The following is a 20,205-nucleotide window of genomic DNA, read 5'->3' on the forward strand; positions in this document are numbered from 1 at the left end:
TCTGTCAATGTTTGCGAAAGCCACTGTATGCAACTTGTTTTTAATAAGCAAGATATGGTACGTCATGCAAGTTTTATACTCTTCTCGTAGAAATGTGCAAAAAATCCACAGAGTTTTTGCTGTGTTCATTTGGGCATCAGAATGGGAGAGATGTAGCCGAATGAACTTGTTTAAGCGAGTCAAAGACGGGGGCCTAGGCCTGTCACATCTTTTCGTTAAACAGCTAGTGAACAGGTTTACATTCTTTCGAGACGTGCGCGACCCCTTTCTGCGCACCATGTGTCAGTTGCGACTGAGCAAGCATCTGCCGGCTTATGTGGTAAGCAATTTAAGTATGCCTGGTTCTCTTCGAGGGTACCTAAGGGAAGTAGTTGACAGTGTCCGTTTTCTATCCGTAGGTTTTTAAATGATTACCTTTTTTCGGTGTCACGGAAAAAATTATACAGGGATACACTTGACATGATCATACCGGTTCCCATGTATAGAGCCATAAACAGTGGAGGACAGGGACATGACGTTTTAAAGCGTGTTAAAAAAATGCAGGTGCAGCCAGGTACAAAATCCTTTTTCTTTAAATTACATACCGGGACTTTGCCAGTACGGGCCTTTTTACAAGAAAAGGGTTTTTATTTACCTTGGGGAGCAAACTGCCTTATATGTAAACAACTGGAAACAATCGATCACGTATTTTTGCATTGTTGGGAAGGGGTTTATTTTTGGGACGTTCTTCAAAGAACACTACAGAAAGAATTGCCCTTAAATTCATTAGGTATTAGATTTTTAACTGTAGAAAATGAGGATGGACTGCCTTTGGACCTCATTATGTTAATGGGCCTCCACTGTTTATGGCGGGCTCGAATGGCAGGTTTTTGTTGTGAGCCTGACCGAAGGCCTGCGCGACAACTTTTCCGGGAGGGTGTTTCCAAGTTCATCGATGTAATTAAAGATCAGGAATGCCCCCCGGATTGGCTGACGAGGATTGAGCCCCTCGCAACTTTAAAAGAATTTTAAACCTGACATGACACGGCAGCCAAAATGTGGCTGACCGCACAACATGGATGCATGCAACTGTGAAAGTATGTGTATATGTATGATTATGTATTTTGTTTTTTGGCAAGAACTGTTGAAATTGGTGTCCACAAAGTGAAAGTTCCGGCAATAAAGAAAAAAAAAGCGTTTGTGGCGCAATGGGTTAAACGCTCGGCGATCTATCGTCGCGGACCGAGAGGTCGTGGGTTCGATTTCCAAATTTTGGATGTTTGTGGAACTTTTTCTTCTGGTTTCTTTCTTTGTATTATGTTCGTGTATGTTCGTGTGACGTATTTCCGTGACGGAAATACGTCAGTGAAGTCTTGGTGGACCCCGGCATAAAACACTTTCGTGTTAAAAAAAAAAATATCGCCATCAGGAACAGCTCATACCCCCGTAAGCAAAGATGCAATGGCTGAATATAAATCAAGATACGAAAGAATGAAAGGACGAACGAAAGGACAAATAAATAAAGACGGAAATAAAGAGAGAACGAAAGAACCTTTAGGTAGTGCATTAGGTGCACGCATGTGTCGCTGAGGAGGTCGACCTACAGCGCCATACGTTTACTAGACACTACGGGTCGTTATGCCTCGCAAGAAATCTGACCCCTCCGATCGTATAACTTAATGCATTACCATATGTACAGCATGCTTTCGCCTTCACGTGTTACAGGAGTGTAAGACGCTGCCGAACTTTTATTTTTTTAACGGCTTGGCTAAAGTTAGCTGGGGCACATTATACTTGACCTTATGCTAACGGAAAATTATTTCAGGAGGAGCACTAGACACACTGGGACCTCGTGTGCAGCGCACTTCATTGCGAGGCGGTCAGTTCCATATGCGAGGTACTAAAAGCGACAATACTTGAATTTTAAATCAACGTTAAAAGCAATGGTTTTCTGGAGATGCTATTATGTGTTAACCACAAGGCTTTCTTGGTTGGCTATGAAGGTCAGCTGCCAAGCGAGATTTTTATGGTGTACTACGCTCTTCGTGTGTTGATTGAGCCTGTGCGCACAACGTGCACCTTAAGAAAAATTCATCAGCGTCTCCTCGATGTGTGATTGTTTCATGGCTCATTTGACGCTACCTGTGGCAGCACTTCTGGGCACTTAGTAAGGCTTCATCAGGAAGCGTTCCACGCATGGCTGCTACGCATCACTTTATCCGTTGCAATTTTATATTAAACCACCGAAGGTCTATAAATTTAATCGCCTGGCAAAGGGTAGTCAACGCGAAACAGCGCCTCAGCCCTCTTTAGCAGCGATGAGGCGTATGTTGCATCCATGCATGGTTTCTGTTTTTCCTTGCTGCTTCCTAACGTCTAATCGCGAAACCATTAGTGTGACGTAAATGTACGGGATGTCGAAACCGGCATGCCGGCTCCGTTCTCTTGTTCATCAGCTTCTAAATTCATTATTCCTCTTATTGAACCTTTGTGGTGGACGCTGCTTCGGACCTTCTTCAGAAACCTTTCTGGTGTGGTCCGATTACCGTAGTAATACCATGGTTGCATGTCGCAATCGATACTTTCATGCGTTATAAGAAATCGGAATCCCTGTTCACAAACCGGTCAGTGCAATTGAGCACTTTGAAATAATCCCTGCTTCTGCGCAATAGCTAACGTACGTGTTATACGGATTGTCATTGCAAAAAGAGCTCCTATGACGTTCTATGACTTCTGCCCGTAAATTGTATTTATGCACCAACAAATCACATGACTGCAGTCTCTTGGGTTGCCTTAGTGTTGCGTTATATTACTTCTCTGCGTTGATGCTGATATATGTGACGTAGTCGTCGATGGCTTATAACATTTTACTTTATTTTTGTTGCGATAGCAATTATAGGGACACAACGAGGCGCGTTCTCTTGCGTTTGCACACGGCGGGTTATACTGGTGCCGACCACTTCTGATCGCGATCAAGCCAGATGCGGATTAGAATTCTCCGTCGCGATTGGCTCCCTCGCGCTGCTTGCGCAAAGGCGCCAATCACAACCGAGAAATTAGATAAAGTAGATAAAGTATGGTAGATAAAGCATGGTAGATAAACCGTATCGAGCTTGATCGCGATCAAAGATGCGCCGTGTGACAACTGTATAAGACGGTCTCCAGAGCACGACCTACTGGAACTCCAGACCTGCACAGATATCCGACTTCTATGGGAGCCGTTTGCGCCCACTCTTGTTCAACCGGTGGCCATAGGTGGCGCTTTTATAACCTGTTCGTCTGCTACTCGGCGGGTGGCTGGGCGGCGTTCTATTGTGTGCGCCTGCTCTTCTGCTGTGGCGGACTGCTAGCGTATGTGACAATTTCTTGCGAAGACAACAGCTAGTGTGTCAAAATTGTTTAATTGTACCCATTGTAGGGCTATGTAATAAAGTATAAAATGGTGCACGAATTGTTTCTAGGTTTGCCATTATGCGGAAATATCGCACCGCCCCACACAAGAAAAAAGATTAACCGATCAAGTGATTGCTGACGTGTTTGTTCGGCCCACCAAATATGCATCGCGAAGCTTTTATGAAACTGAAAACTGATGCTAGATCCCTTGCTTTGCTGTGACTTGCATAATGGCACACAGCAGTCAGTTCCATATGCGAGGTACTAAAAGCGACAATACTTGAATTTTAAATCAACGTTGAAAGCAATGGTTTTCTGGAGATGCTATTATATGTTAACCGCAAGGCTTTCTTGGTTGGCTATGAAGGTCAGCCGCCAAGCGAGATTTTTATGCTGTACTACGCTCTTCATGTGTTGATTGAGGCTGTGCGCACAACGTGCACGTTAAGAAAAGTTTATCGGCGTCTCCTCGATGTGTCATTGTTTCATGGCTCATTTGACGCTACATGTGGCAGCGGCAAGACGGGTGAACTAGACCAGGCGTGCTGGAGCAGCTAGATCTGTGTAGGTCTGGAGTTCAGTAGGTCGTGCTCCAGAGACGCGAAGGGCGTTTGGCTGCAAAAATGAAGCGTAATAGATGCACCGTCAACGCTACGATCAATCGTCTCGGTAGCGGAGTCAGGGGTCTATTGTGTAAGTGTCCCCCCATAGTGTGATCGTTTACGTTACCCATCTGTAATTAACTCAAGAAGGCTGCATGTAGTCAAGGCTGATGTAACATGCCTTCTGCAGCGTCTGCAGGCTCTCGCAGTTTGTGTCTATTGTCTGCGTGATTCTTTTAAATTTCCTCGTTTATATCACTATATCAAGTTATTTCTTATTCCTTTTTATTATTACTCCATTACACTACATTTTTCTTTTCGGCGTCAGATTTTTTTTCCCTACTGCGAAGGCAACTGGAGGAAAAGTTATCGTCTGCCTTCTGTACTCGTTGTTTTTCTTTCTTGCTCCGCTCTTCATACTCCGCTCCTCTTCCTCCGCTCTTCCTAGTGAAATGAGAAGCAAACATTTGCAAATTTTGTTTTCTTTTTTTATTTTCGTGAATTTATACACTTACAAACAATGCAAACCTTTGTGGCTGCCTAGTAGCGGCACGAGTGCTAGAACAGATCGCAGAAGCAGACGACGGCAAACAGGTTATAGCTAGCGCCACTCTGCTCGTACGTTCTGTCCCTATAGCGGCAAGACGGGTGAACTAGACCAGGCGTGCTGGAGAAGCTAGATCTGTGTAGGTCTGGAGTTCAGTAGGTCGTGCTCCAGAGACAGCGAAGGGCGTTTGGCTGCAAAAATGAAGCGTAATAGATGCACCGTCAACGCTACGATCAATAGTCTCGGTAGCGGAGTCAGGGGTTTATTGTGTAAGTGTCCCCCCTAGTGGACTTGTCCATGTCGTCAGCTGCGGAAGTTCTAATTGGCTGCGCTGGCGTACGCGTCAGAAGGAGACAGGCACTCCAGCCAATCAGCACTTCAGCAGCAGATGAAGTGGACATGTCCACTAGTTGGACACTTGCAAAATGCCCCCCCCCCCCCGCCTCCTCCCAGGACAGAGTTCTCTCTTCCACTACTGGCGTAAATATGCGCGCGTACACTAAAAGGACATTATCGCGTTGCTGCTGTTTCAGTGTTCATGCACTGGTCTGAGCAGTAAATAGCAAGTGAACATTATCTCACACTTTAGTGGACTTTGACGAACGCCAACGGTTTCTCGTCAGTCTCATCTCCTCCACATTTGAGATGCGATGCCTGCAATGCCACTGGCGGCGCTCGAAAAAAGGGGGACCCCAATTCACGAAAACTTCTTACGCTACAATTTTTCTCAAGAAGGAATTTTAGCCAATCCGGATGTCAGACATATCATTAGCGAAGGCGGCCAGCGAATGGCGAAGCTAGTTTACGAAAGAAAAGCTTTGTGAATCTGGCCCGAGGTTCGTACGCAGTTTCCGTACCATTGAAAAGTGATCAAACACCAGATAACGCCATTTACCTATTCTTCAATCATTTGCTGCGTTGAGAGCCCTAATCGGCTATAAGATTTCACGGAGACTACGAAAGCCATCAGTGGGCGTATACATGTGACAATAATCCTCCGCAGTCAACTTACGTTTCCGTTAACAGTGTTGGTACAGCATTGGAGCTGCCCTCGGTAGCATCGAGAGAAAACATTCAATGGTATTACTAAAGTTATTGGACTTCCCCGGAAAAGGTTTCTTGAAAACATCTGGAGTAGCGTAAAAAAAAGAGCCCTGCCATTGTGTGAAGGTGGAAGACCAGCGCAGGGGTAATTGTTACTAACTGTATTGAGTTATATATGGTTAACGGCTATAGTGATTTAATAAACCAACATACACATAACTTCGTTGTTGTTATCGTCTTTTATTTTCTCTTTACATTGTCACCACTGTAACCATTGCTTCGTGGTCACTGTGATGTGCTGCAATTGGTTAGCGATGCTTTCGCAGCCCACACCCGCTTCTGTTCGCGAAGTCGATCCTCGCGGGCACGCTGTTGTTTTTCATCGGTCACAGAGCGGCTATCCGACGTTACGGATCCTTCAGATGAGACGCACTCGGCTATAGCGGCTTCCCGGTCAACTTCGCGCCCATTCACGCTGTTGCTCACGCCGGAGCTCTTTCCATGCACGCTCTTCTTCAGTACGGACTAAGCGCGTCCTGGCCTTAGAAAGACCAAAGTACAACTGTGATAACGTAGCTAGAGCGATGTGGATGTCACAAGAAAATGAGGCGCAGACATTGGTGGATACACAATGACGTTTTGTTATTCCGCCATCCACTCCGGAGCCACGGAGAACCGCCGGCCGGCAGCAGGCTACTGTGGATTCAATATCGTCGACACGATTTTTTCTACACACCCTGTCAACGCGGCCACTTTTGGTCAGAACTTACTCATATACAGCTTCGACACGCCTTCGGGTATAGCGGCTTCCCTTCAAGTGTGTATCTGAGGCCCAAGTCTTCGCCCCAAGTGAAAGGGATATCTTCTCTTGTGAGCTGTCTTAACGGCCATGCGATGCGCGAGAAATTCGCAATAAATCGCCGGTAATATGCACAGAGGCACCAGAAAATGTCTCACGGCCTTTTTGTCTGATGGGGTCGGGAAATTAGCCACGGCAGCAATTTAATCCGGATCAGGTCGGACGTCTTGGTCACTGACAACGTGACCGAGAAACTGCAGCTCTTGAAAACTAAAACAGCACTTTTCAGGCTTCAACGTGAGACCGGCATAGAGTGTTGCTTCAGAAATAGTTTTCAGCCTTCGTAAGTGTTCGTAGAACGTTGCGGAATAGACAATCACGTCATCCAGGTACACTACGCATGTTTGCCATTTGAGTCCAGAGAGCACAGTGTCTATTAGACGCTGAAATGTTGCTGGCGCCGAACACAAACCGAAGGGAAAAACCTGAAATTCATAAAGTCCGTCAGGCGTCACAAAGGCGGTTTTCTCACGGTCTCTCTCATCCACTTCAATCTGCCAATCACCGCTTTTCAATTCCATTGAGGGAAAGTAGCACGCGTTTCACAACCTGTTCAAGCAATAATCAATACGTGGCTGTGGATAAACGTCCTTCTTTGTGACCTGATAGAGCTTCCGATAGTCGACGCAGAAGCACAGGCTACTGTCCTACTTTTTCACTAAAACTACAGGTGACGCCCAAGGACTATTAGATGGTCGAATAACGCCACCTTACAGCATCGTCTTCACTCGTTTTTGTATTGCCTCGCGTTCCTTTGGGGCCACGCGATAAGGGTTTTGTCGAATAGGTCGGGCGTCGACATCAGTAATGATGCGATGTTTGGTAAGTGGCGTTTGACCAACTCTTGACGCAGATGAGAAACAGCCCTGGTACTGGTTAATGAGCTCAAGAAGACGGTCTCACTCAACGGCCGTTAACTTCGAACTAACGCCTACAATAGGCGCAGCTGTGGGGATTGTAGAGGCTGCCTCCTGCGATAAGTGGCGGACTTCTATTGGTATTACTTCGTCGAAATAAGCGACAGCAGTGCCTCTCACGATGTGTCGACGCTCCTTACTACAGTTCGTCAGCAAGAGTTCTGGGCTTCCCTCGATTAAATTGATAAGTGCTCTGGCAATGGAGACGCCACAATTCAGTGCTAGTGCACTGATGTGTTCAGCGACTCCAATCCCACTCTGCAGGCTGTCAACTGCACGGGCACGAGAAAGCAACTCCGCGGCAAAAGTATGAAATCGTCCGCAGCGTTACGTAAGCGAGGTTGCGGGTGCTCCTCAAGGGTGACATTTTCCGAGTTCGTGGCGTGGCAAACGTGGCGCTTCTGTCGCGGATGTTAATCACGGCGCCGTACTCACGCAGGAAACCCATCCCCAATATAATTTTCTTACAGCACTCCGAATGAATGACGGGGGTGGCGACGAAGGTTGAAACGGTGATTAAGAGTCAGGCTATGCATTTCCCGCCAGCTGTCATCAACTGACCTTCGGCGGTTCTTATGTTAGGCCCGTGCCATGGCGCCTTCACCTTCCTTAGTTTGTCGGCGAGCTGTAAGCTTATGATTGAAAAATGGGAGCCAGTGTCAACAAGAGCGGCTACTTGGTGGCCGTCAATGCGAACGATGAGGTCGGCGCTGACGACGTGAGTTACGTCTTTCGTACTTGAGTCTGTCGTATTCGTCGTTGGATTCACCGTCTTCGCCGTATTCGTCATTTCCTTCGTCGGAGTCTTTGCATCATCGTTCGTCGATAATGGGGGATATGGAGAATTTCGAGTACTGGCAACCTCACCCCGGAGGTCGCTGCGTCTAGTTTCCCCGTCGTGGGCTAGGGGACCTGCCCCTAGTGACGTCGGCAAAACTGCGACGAGTCGGTGAATTGTAGCGCGCCGAAGCTGGAGAGGGAGAACGTGATCGGGGAGTGGTGGTATTCTGTGGCAATGTTCGCAGGAGCGTCCTTGTAGGCGCGTCGACCGTCATACGAAGAATAGGCGTAGTTGGCGGCAAAGCTTGAGTATGGGGCGGACCGATGGTTGTTCCATTTGTGGCAAACTCGATAGACGTGTCCAGCTTCGCCACAATGGTAGCACACTGGTCGGCGTTCGACGGTGCGCCACAAACCGGTTTTCCGACGCTGATAGTTCGGCGGCAACTCTCCATGGAGCCAAGGATTGGCTTGCGTATGTCGAAGATATGACATTGATTGCGAGCAATATAGTTGTTTCCGTATTCTTGTGAATCACTTTAAAATTATTTCATATTCTTTAAGCTAACATCCGTTTTGACGCCTGTGCTACAGCACTTTATACGTAAACCGATATATATCCGCTGCCGAAAATTGTTGTTCTACGCGTCGTTTTTGTCCGCGGACACGATCCTCCAGAACCTAGCCATGCATAGCTTCGCTGTAAAATCCACTAAGAGGGATAATGAATTTAGAAACTTATTAGCGAGCTAATGGAGTTGGCATGCCGGTTTCGGACATTCAACGAATGGCTTTGCGATTAGACATTAGGTAGCAGCAGGTGGAAAAAATAATCAGCCATTCCACTCTGTGAAGGTGGATGACCAGCGAATCTGTTTAACATACGACACAAAGGTGATACAGAATTTTGAAGAAAAGTAGGAACATATATTTATTGTCCTGATCAATGGTCATCGTGACGATAGCTAGGGACACACATTCTCGTATCACCAGTCATTAAATGCGTTCATCACGTAAGACAAGGAATGGCTCATACCCCCTTAAGGAATGGATCATAGCCCCGCAAATAAAAGAAAGACCACATGTCCACGAAGTGAGTGATGATGAATGGGCGAAGCACCGGGGGATCATTCGGGTAACCGTGAATCCCCCGTACATTGCCCACTCGAACATGCAAATGAGTGAGAACACATGTGTACAGATTATAGAATGCTGTTTTATTGGTCGTATATGGTATTGAGGTTCAGACTTCGTTTTCCCTTCCTTAAGGCTGCCTTGTGATCAGTGCAGCAGCACGCCGACACCGGCAAGCGGACCCAGAGGCGGCGAGAGCGCGGGAAGCGGCGGCAAAACGCCGGAAGCCGGAAGTTGGCTTCCGGTTCCCGCTTCCGGCTTCCGGAGCTTCGCGTACATATACTATACACACACATATATAGATATATACATATATATACTTATACATATGTTTACTGTACATGTGTACAGTATGTACAGCTCTTATATAGCCCTTGTGCACCGCAGCGCCCCTACCGGTCTCCATGCAAACCAGAGCTACTGACAGACAACGAACAACGAGGGACAAGGCTCGGCCCTAAGGTGCTTCGCCCCTAAACAATTTAACGTGGCCTCCACATTATGACGACAGAAGAGGAGTGAAATTCTGCGCTGGAATGATGAGTGGCAACGGAGCCAGCTGTGCAAGAAGACGACGACTCTGGAGCCATTGTTGATGATGATATTAATTGTTGATGGACACGAAAAATCCACGGAGCCCTAGCCATAAACAGCTTCGCTGTATAGAGAAGCCATGCATGCATAGAAGCAATATACGCCCCAGCGCTGCTAAACAGGGCTCAGACGCTGTTTCGCGCTCAGTACTCTTTGCCAGGTACACTAGGTCCGCCGACGTAACCAAAACGTTCGTCCGCTGCTTCAATGAAGACTTTCCGGCTACATATATGACAGTGTTCATAATTTTGCAAATATATACTTATTTCTTTTGCTGAACATTCCCGATTGCTAATTTCAAGATAATAACACAAAAAGAATGCTCATAGCAACAATTAGGCTCAGAAAAATTTCAGCATCGGAAAAAATGGCAACGCCTGTGTTCATATTTTTGAAAAGATCATTGACCTCTGATTACATACTTTCGTTTTGGTCCGCAGCTTCTACAGTGGCGTATACGAGTACTAGAAGACGCGTAGCTTCGCGCGAGCCAGTGACAAAGTGCAGGAAGAACGGAAAGATTAACCAACTCTTCATAAAATTCGGACCCTTCATTCACAAAAATTTTCTGCGTATGTGACATTCAGTGATTTGACATCATCTTGGCTATCCTCCCGGTTATCGCACATATTTCTATCTGGAGTTATGAGTGCCCGCAATAAAGGAAAATTACAAAATGCTCCGACGAAGGAGCTGTTTTGAGGAAATTGGGCCTCATTAATAACCGCTGTCCACCTATAAATGGCTGTTGCGACATTTAATGGGTCATGACGAAATCTTTTCTTTCAATACAACACTTCATCTCACCGTGTTCTTCATTGATGAAATCACCGCATTGTGAAATGCAAAATAATTTTGTAATCTGGAGATCTAAAAATTATTTTGATTTACTTAATCATGAATGTTCTGGTACAATCTCTTTCAGATTGCAGTTAGTGACATAATAATCAGCTACCCGCTGATCACGTCGTCTATTGCAGTACCTGCTCACGCTTTTTCAGCTATAGCTGCATTGAAGGGCACAACACTGGTTTGCGTGACACCCGCCGCGGTGGCCCAGTTGGCTAAGGCGTTGCGCTGCTGAGCACGAGGTCGCGGGATCGAATTCCGGCCGCGGTGGCCGCATTTAGATGACAGCGAAATGCAAAAACGCCCATGTGCTTGCGTTGTACAGCACGTTAAATAACCCCAGGTGGCCAAATTAATCCGGAGCCCTCCACTACTGCGTGCCTCATATTCAGAACTGCTTTTGGCACGTAAGAACCCAAGAAAGAAGAAATGCTTGCTTCACGTGGAACGCAAACAGCGCTTCTTTGAAAATGAAACGGTTCTATGAGGCGCCCTGCCAAATTTCACAACGGTGACAGAAAGCTCTCGACGCGCATTAATAGCGCCGGCACAGCCTTTTGGATATGCTCCCAGAAACGTCTAAGATCGTTTACTTCAGAGCATGATGATCTCCGGTAGCGTCAGAACGCATTGTTTGAGCTATATAATTGCCTAATGCGGACCCAGAAGCGACAGCTACGAGTATGCAAACACTGTTGCCGGCGCCATGTATAAACATCGCGCAATGGCCTGTAGTGATGGAGGAGACATTGGCTAAATTTTGATTGCACGGTGCTACACAGGTATGACAGCTAAAGGGCGTTTGAGCTTCAGAATCTTGTTTTGGTTTATTTTGACAACATGAACACTAGGTACAAGGGCTGGCATGCAAGCGGGGTTCTTGCTCGGGGGCCGAAATACCGGACACCGCACAGAGGTCGATGAAAGACCAGATCGGCGATGAATTGGAGCTTTGTCAGCGTTGTTGGCATGAACGCTGGTTAAACAGGGAGTGCCTTTTTGTAGGCGTTGTAGGTCTTGCCAGCGTCTTTGTGGGCTCAGTATATATGGAAGCTTGATATATTGGCGACGCTGTGTGTACCGACGATTCGCCAGGTCGCTGCTATCAGAGTCATGCTCGCTCAGAGTTAACGCAGTGACCCAATAACACTCAGCAAATGCTGTGAAGCCTCGAAATGTAAGAAACGCTCACATTGCGTGTAAGCAGCTCCGTATAGCCGGATTGTCTGTGCGGTAGAGATGACACTCCTGTCCGCCGCGATTCGTGACGCCGCGCGCAATATATCAACAAGGCCGTCGCTGCCGGTGGGATGAGCTTGGAGCGCATAACTACAGTTACTGCATTTAGATAAAGTAAAGCCTGCCGCTCTGAGACATTAAGAAGACGTGAACGATCTAATGTGCTTTTCGTTGTTAATAGAAAACTACAATATTACGGCCGAACATTTCGCGGCCCATTTATAAAAGATGAAAAGGATATAAAGCGAGGCAGACATAGCAAAAGAGTGAGATAAAAAAGGATAAATGAAGGCTCTGAGATGAATCAGAATTGGGCCCGGATGGCTACCCTATACTAGGAGATGGGAAAGGGCAGGAAACAAAATAGGAGTGAGAGAGAAGTCCGGTGTTGATGTCGCCGACATAGGGATAGCTATCTGCTCTTAAACAAAGATGGTCGCTCAATCCGGTAGCCATCCGAAATCGCAGCAATGTTTTTGTGGCCTGGTGTAGCGGTGATATGCCTAGGCCATGGTCCCAAGATGTTCTCCAATGGTGAACGCATTTAGTGCTCTGCAGAGGTCAAGCCTTTCATTTTCAAAAAGCACGCAGTGGCACAGAGGTTTTCTAAACTTCTTCGCCACCACAGGCTCCGCATACGGTGCTATCGGTCATTAAAATTCAAGAATGAATACGCATTGGTAAATGCAACGTCCATTCATAAGTGACGCGTTGAAAGACGACACGACGGCGGCGGACGAGGCGCGTCGTCATCCCTTCGTTCATTTGTAAAGGCGACCAGCCCGGCCCAGATCGAAAGAGCATTCTGTGACTCGAGCTGCGCGAGATGCGCGGCGCGATGATGACTGATGATGATGAGCGATGAAGACGATGACGCTACAGACAAAGTACTGCTTATTCACTTCGGAGATGTCAGGTTTGTGCCACTTCGGCAAAACCAAGTCAGGCGCTGTATTTTGCTTAGGTGCTCAATAAAGTCTTCAATGCTCAATTAGTCCTTAATAATAATGTATGCAAAAAAGCTTTGACATCCCACAGCGCTAGGTAACAAGCGAGTTGGTACAAGATGAAGTAAACCAGCAAAACGAGCGCCGGCATACGCGTACTTCTTCCATTTCGTGTACACGTTTCTTTCGCTGGTTTACGTCCTAGTTAAACAGCACACATGGCAACAAAGCAAGAAAGGACATGTTCGAGACATCGAGTTGTGATTGAGAATTAATTTATTAGATGGAGGACGTATGATCAGGCGACTAAATCGACTATTTGTTGGCATCTTCAGGACGGGCGTGATTCTTCGTGCTGCAGCAGGCGGTGGTCGTTTGGGGAGGTTCAGTTTAGCCGTAGAAACCACGGCCGTAGCCGCCGTAGCCCCGGCCGTAGCCGCCGTAGCCGCCGCCAAATCCACGACCGTAGCCGCCGCCGTAGCCACCACCGAATCCGCGGCCGTAACCGCCATAGCCGCGGCCGTAACCACCGTAGCCGTACTGAGCGGCTGCCAGGCTGCACAGGGCGGCCAGCACCACGAGGGCGACAAGGAGGGACTTGCTGCTGACGGCAATCATGGCTGCTTCTGAAACGATGAAAACAGCGAACGGCCTGTTACAGCACATGAAAAAAAAAGACAGCGTTGTTCTAATTGCTCGCTTATTAAGGATAGAATACACTACGCAGAGTATAGCACTTAGCGAAATATTGAGGAAGTGTAGAAACATTAGAAACTTTCAAAATCTCTCACGGGCCGGTATTACAAGATCTTGGGTTCCTAAGAGTCGTTTGTCATTGTCCGGCCGCCTTAGCATAACGCAACCTTTGGTTGGCACCTGCTCTTACGATCAGTTCTAGTAACAGTGCTTATTTGTTCACCGCTCAACGTCCTCTTGAGGCTAATAGTGCTGTTCGCTTGTTCCACCTCTGTTAGACGCAGAGAAAGTAGAAACTGCCATTCTTTCAATTCCACCTAAAAAGTGTGCTCTACTTCATACATGAGGTTGGAGATCTCACAATTTGCTGAGTCATTGTATTTCTTTTATAATGAGCGTTAAGCTAATAAGACTGAAATAAACTGCAATTACAGGAATAGCTAGTAATTAGGAGTTACAGAAAGTCGAAAAATGAGACGAAGGGGGAAATACAATATAAGCACTGAGAACAGTTTAACAGAGCCAGGTGAAGAAAGCTTGTAATGCCGTGTATGTTCATTCAATGAAAGAACTAAATATATTTAATAAAAGTTTCCATACGTGTTAATATCCTAAAACGGCCTTTGTACTTAGCGCTGGATACATATTGTTACGAGGCATTGTGTATGAGCCTGTAATTAAAGGACGGCTGTGCAAGGCGAAGAGGAACCCCGTGACAATATATTTGAGATCTAGACAGCTGGATAGTGATTTTCTCGGCTCTTAACTTCTTTCGAACACCTCTGACGAAAATTAAACGCGTCTGACAAGCGCCAAATATTCGAATGTAAATAAAATTTCCGCTGCTTTCAAAGGTAAAAGCATTTCTTGCAAATCTCGTTCGAGAAATACACTTTGCAGAATGGACGTGCGGATGAAATTAGCGGTGGAGAAAGATGCCAAACGCAATATTGCTCTGTCATCAAATCGCAGTGCAATATGTAAAACAAACACGTCCATATGCTACATAATCAAGCCAAAGGCGATAGAGAACAGACAAAAGATAGGTGACAAATTTCGATACAAAGAGGTATCTGTGACTTCTGTACTCAACAAGATAGCCACAAAGCTGCAGATGAGAGTGAAATTCACTAAAAGCGAGAGCAGGTACACCACAATACAACGGAGCGTTGGTCTAATAATTCTGAAGCTGCAGCGCCAGCCAAATGCAGGCATCAAGAGTAGCTGAACGGACACTTTCCCATCTCTATACGAACACTCACCTGTTGCTCAGGAGACGGTGTTCAGGATCTGCGGCCTGTGATGGTGTCGATCGGACGATGCGCGCTGTTTTATATAAGCCGCGCACCTGGACACGTGTCGGCCGCGTCCGTTCGCTCGCTGCCGTCTCAAGGACACCGCCACAACCGGGAAAGCCCGGCCCTTCAGTATACGCTGCGGCCTGTTTAGAGGGCCGTCAGTCAGCGAGCACCGAGAGGGCGAGTGCATTCAGCCTCCACACGCTGTGGACGAGGAGGAGAGAAGATGCATCCTACGCCCCTTCTCGCAGTTTCGTGGAGAGTGACCGTAGCCGATACCCGATCTCGCAAGATGTGGGATATGTACGGGGAACCCCCCTTTTTGGAGCGCTGGGGTCCCTTTGTTCTCTGCTTCCGCACGTGGCTGGCACGGTCACACGCACACATACACCGTTGTTTTGCTCTTGGAGTGAAACTATTCACCGAGCTATGACGCGGCGCAGAAAGCGAAGAAAGGGAACCCCGCCTATAGATGTAATTTGACACTTTATGGCGACAAACTGCGACGGCGGTAACCGTAGGGTTTTTACTTCGAAGCGTAACGGGCATGTCGACACATTGTGAATGAATGTGCTAATCAGCAGCGGACTATTCTAGGTTGTTTACGAATAGAGACGCACTCAGGCATTGCGACTACTCAGTCACGCGTAGCGATAATTTCTACGTTGTCTCGGCGTCAAATGCGGATGTGGCAGCAGTGAATAAATAAACCCGGGTGAAGTATACGCAAGTATTGTTTAGTAGACTTAGTTTTGTGCCGCTTCATCTTGGCACATATCCAAACTGATAGCAGGAAATTTAAACGAAACGAACGGAACGCCGTTTATATTTAGGCGCAGCACTCATATGTTCGACACTTGTACGGAATACGAGCAATCGACATACGCCATACTCTTTTAAGCAAGTATAAACAGTAGTCTTATCAGTTAGACTTCAGGCCTTTCTTTCCCAAAAAATTACAATACAGGAAGTAAAATTAAAATTGTGTTTGCTGTCTCATAAGATTGGCGCTACACATTTCGATCGCGACCAATCTGTGTAAGCTATATCACATTTTCTTGCTTTATTCATAGTTTACTAGCATAAGAATGAATGTCTGGAAGAAGTTGGAACGTATACGGCATTTAAACACAAGGAAAACATAATCATTGTGTACCAGTTCTTGCGTAATAATGGTCATTGTGGAGAGCCACCAAACTTCCATGACAGAAAGCAAAGTAACAGTGATTACGCTAGTTAATCTAACAGAGCCGTTCCAAAGATTTGCGAATGTGGCCCAGATATACGTAGAAAACGCCAGCGTACAGGCAAGCAAATATTATAAAATAAGTGCGGATGGCAGTTTTTTTTTTTCATCGGAAATTTTAGAAGTGAATAATGATGCAGCAATTTGAAAATTTGAGAAAGGTGCCCACCATGATTTTATTTCAAGAATTACCTAGCTACTCAAAATCATATTCTGAACAATTCAACATTGACACCAAGAAAAGCACTGGCTGTCCAATAAAACATTCTTATTTTTTAATGTAACGCTATTCTTCGGAAACAATCTGTCTCGGTTCCAATTGCTTGCACGCCCCATAAGCATTAGAGAACCCTTTATTCGTTTCCTTTTAATCTCCGCAATTAACAGCAGCAACCTTATTTTCTTGAAAGCTTCCGTTCTATTGGTGCGCGACTGCTCAGTTTCCTTCAGGACGTTGGGTTTTACAGCGAAGCTGTGGGAGTTGGTTGACATTTTTCGTGTCCGCGTCCGTGGGCAGAAATGTTGGCCGATCCCGAAGGTTATACATTACCGGGCCAACCCACGGTGGAGGTGAATCACTCAGCAAAGTGAAGCGAAAAGGGCACACATTCCTTGGAATCACACATACAACGTCCAGAACAGCCGTTCGTTGCAATAAAAAAAAAACAAGCACAAAACAAACAACTGCACCACATATTTGATGACTAGCCGCGAGAAATTCATAATGGCGCTCTATGCCTATTGTCGATGCATGCCTGCGGGGCGTGATGGTTTCAATATCTGGCTATTGTACTAGAGGTGCTGCGTTCCAAACCTAACATCGAGCATTTTAACAATGTTTATTTATTTATGTTACAGTACCTTGTTGAAAATGATGTGTTTACAAAGTTACGAGGCCGTTTGAAGCCAGAAATACGAAGTTTAGGCAAACCCGTGTACTTCCCATAATTTCCAACCTGGCTGAACCGTCCAAATTGCAGCTCTCGGGGAACCGCAGTGACCACAAAGCGATTATCACTACCATTACTCTAAAGTAATAAAGCATTTCATACAGCCATCCGCAGGTGTAGCGGTGTTGAAACAGCTTCGCTGGACATCCATTTTCGCAGAGCTGAGATGGTGAGTCTGGAATTTACCAATATGTATTTCTTCCCTCTACGAACAGTACACACACACACACACACACAGAGAGAGAGTAACGAGAGGAAATTTCACACAGTGAATACGTGAGGCGTGTGCCAAAAAATATGCAGATCCTCGCACATGCTGGACTCTGTGAAGCGAATAATTAAATGCTATTAAACAACGGCGATACGTGCAATTGCGCTTACGTTCATCCTATGCAACGTGTAATCCGATACAATGTTTCTCACGACCTACGCCTCAAAGCAAGCACCAAATTAGGCGGATGCTTAGTATCAGACGACTACGCACCAATGTCACCAGGACGAAGGCTTGATGCTTGTCGAGGAAAGAACTGGGACGACAGTTGGGTGCACAGAAAAGTACGACGCATTACCTAATCGCATTTAAGGATTTCGCACAACTTGTGTCTGTGGCACGTGCTCAATCTGGAAGGTAGACCAAGAGGGGGCACCCACCCGATGACACATGCCGAATGTTTAAACCAAAGAAAATAGAAAGTAAAACAAATATTTGTTGCATATAATGAGTTTCCCAATAAGATGTTGCTGTACTTTCAAAATACCTGCAAGCCGACACTATATTCTGCCGTTTTAGGTAGGATGGCATTTATTTTTGAGACGCAGAACAGAGGAGCGTATGCTGGCACTACTTTTTTGGTAAGCATAAAGGGGTTTTATAAGCCTGTTTGCTGATACTCGCATTTGGAGCAAATATGTGCAGTTGCATCATCATCATAATAAGCCTATATTTTATGTCCACTGCAGAACGAAGGCTCTCCCAACAATCTTCAATTGCCCTGTCTTGCGCTAGCTGAATCCAACTTGCGCCAGCAAATTTCCTAATTTCATCACCCCACCTAATTTTCAGCCGTCTTCGACAACGCTTTCTTTTCCTTGGCAACCATTCTGTAACTCTAATGGTCTACCGTTTATCTACCCTACGCAATACATGGCCTACCCAGCTCCATTTCTTTATCCGAATGTCAACTAGAATATTGTCTATCCTCGTTTTCTCTTTGCAATCGTATATATGCATCCACAAATATGTCCACCCTGATACCGACCCCTACTGCAGCAGACAGCAGCCACCCCCAACCAGACCGGGTAGGCAAAGAAGGTTTCAGTTTCATCCGACTTCACGAACACACGCCTTTATACCCTGGACCACGATTTACAGCTCCGTTTTCCGTCCGACTTTCCACGACGTGATGGCACCCTTCTGGTCCGTCTGTGACTTGGAGTAGCATTTTTCAAATGCGCACTTTTTTTCTGCTCAGAATGGCTAACAGCGCACTTTGTGACTTCTGCGGGTGCATCGCGAAATGACCGAGTACCTCCTTTGCGAGTACCCGCGTTTCAACCCGAAAATAGCAGCCCTCTCAGCCCTCAGCCGCGGTAGATCGACTGGACAATTGCCAGCTCACGGAGGAGGAACAAATGTTTAATTTCGAAATAGTACCCAGGGTGGGACACTGTTTTTTTTTTTTGAAACTTTTGGGGAAACTTTTTGAAAATGTTGTGGAAACTGGCCGGTACGAGTATCATCGCGAGCCGCTATGAAGGTGCTGCTGCGTTATTTAAAAGACACTGGACTGTATGACAAGTTGTGGCTGTGCACTGTGTGATGTAGAATCTATTATTGGGACGTTGACACTGTAAAAGACTATGTAACACTTTCACTAGATTGTGTGACAGCGCAGACTGAAACGGTTCTGCATTGTGCGTGTGTTTTGTTTTTCCTCTTTTGTTTCACTCATATTTCGCCTTCCCCCCGCGTGGGGTAGCCAACCGGGCTCTTGACTGGTTAGCATCCCTGCCTTCCTTATATCCCCTTCTCTCTCACACACACCCCGTTCCCCCTTTCGCGGTACAAGATAGCCAACTGGAGATATCCTCTGGTTAACCTCCCTGTCTTTCCTTTGCCTTTCTCTCTCTCTCTCTCTTAATACCGCAGTTCCTTGCCCGTCTAGTATAGGTATACGTAATTCGCCAAGAAAAACACACAGCCACGTGTTTCATGCATGCCAGTCCTAAACGTGCGTAGTATGCACGAAGCACCGCAACCCATGCTTCCGCAACGTTGGGATAACGACAATAAAAGGCGGGTGGCTACTTGAATATTCGGTACTTGTCCGAGAAAAAAAAACATCACGTGCTAAGCCCGATTAAAGGCACCAAGATCAGTGGGGTAGGGTATGCCACACTGAAGACGACGAACGAAAGCGCAGGCACGTGTGTCCCTGCACTGCAAAGCTGCGCCTACAAGTAGCGCCTAGAGTGGTCAGCGGCAAACAGAAGAGCAAAACATGCATGAAGGCGGCTTCCAAGGTCATGCGATGAATCGCGCAGGTCATGCGTCAGCGCCTGCACTCTTGGGCGCTAGTCCACAAATAACTTGCTCGGGGTGGCACCGTATGGTTCTGGCAAGTTGCCATATAGTTAATTGTGCTGCTTCAATGAGTGTTCCGAACCGAACGCCTATGCTGTGGCCAAGGTACAAGGCATTGCTGGCAATAGACAAGGTAAGGAATGGCTCCCGCACTTAACGTGCATGACTAGAAAACTACCTGGATGTTCTTGAGGTTCAACAATTTCTATCATTGATGTTCTTGAAAACAAAGAAGAGCGTGAGCCTTTAGCAAAGGGCGGCAAGCATGTTCCGTGGTTTAATGAATGACATTATTTCAGATATGATTGCAACATGGTACATCTCTTACATCTTTCTTCAACGCGTGTTAAAGTTTTAGCCCGCGCACTGGAGCATAAGTACATGTAACTTTAGACAGTCTTGTGCTTGGCAGACGAAGGAATCTCAGGGTTACAAAATGATGCCAAATTACGTTTTTATAACAGTTTCAACAGCCATTGTGTATTGTTCAATTGTTCAGCTATAGTAAATCTAGATGAGCCCGGACTTGCGCTGCGGTAGTGATGCC

At 46.4% G+C, this 20,205-nt stretch overlaps 1 protein-coding gene across 1 annotated transcript; it reads right to left on the bottom strand.

Annotated features, from left to right (window-relative positions):
- Window positions 1-13,142: 13,142 nt before the first annotated feature.
- On the bottom strand, window positions 13,143-14,996 carry LOC119450855 (neuropeptide-like protein 29). The gene is made up of 2 exons (XM_037714348.2): window positions 14,843-14,996; window positions 13,143-13,510 (listed from the first exon to the last, which is right to left on the bottom strand). The coding sequence occupies exon 2, from the start codon at window positions 13,500-13,502 to the stop codon at window positions 13,275-13,277; it is 228 nt and encodes a 75-aa protein (XP_037570276.1). The 5' UTR covers window positions 13,503-13,510; window positions 14,843-14,996; the 3' UTR covers window positions 13,143-13,274.
- Window positions 14,997-20,205: the final 5,209 nt, after the last annotated feature.

Source organism: Dermacentor silvarum, chromosome 4 (genome assembly GCF_013339745.2).
Source record: "Dermacentor silvarum isolate Dsil-2018 chromosome 4, BIME_Dsil_1.4, whole genome shotgun sequence".
Lineage (NCBI taxonomy): Eukaryota > Metazoa > Arthropoda > Arachnida > Ixodida > Ixodidae > Dermacentor > Dermacentor silvarum.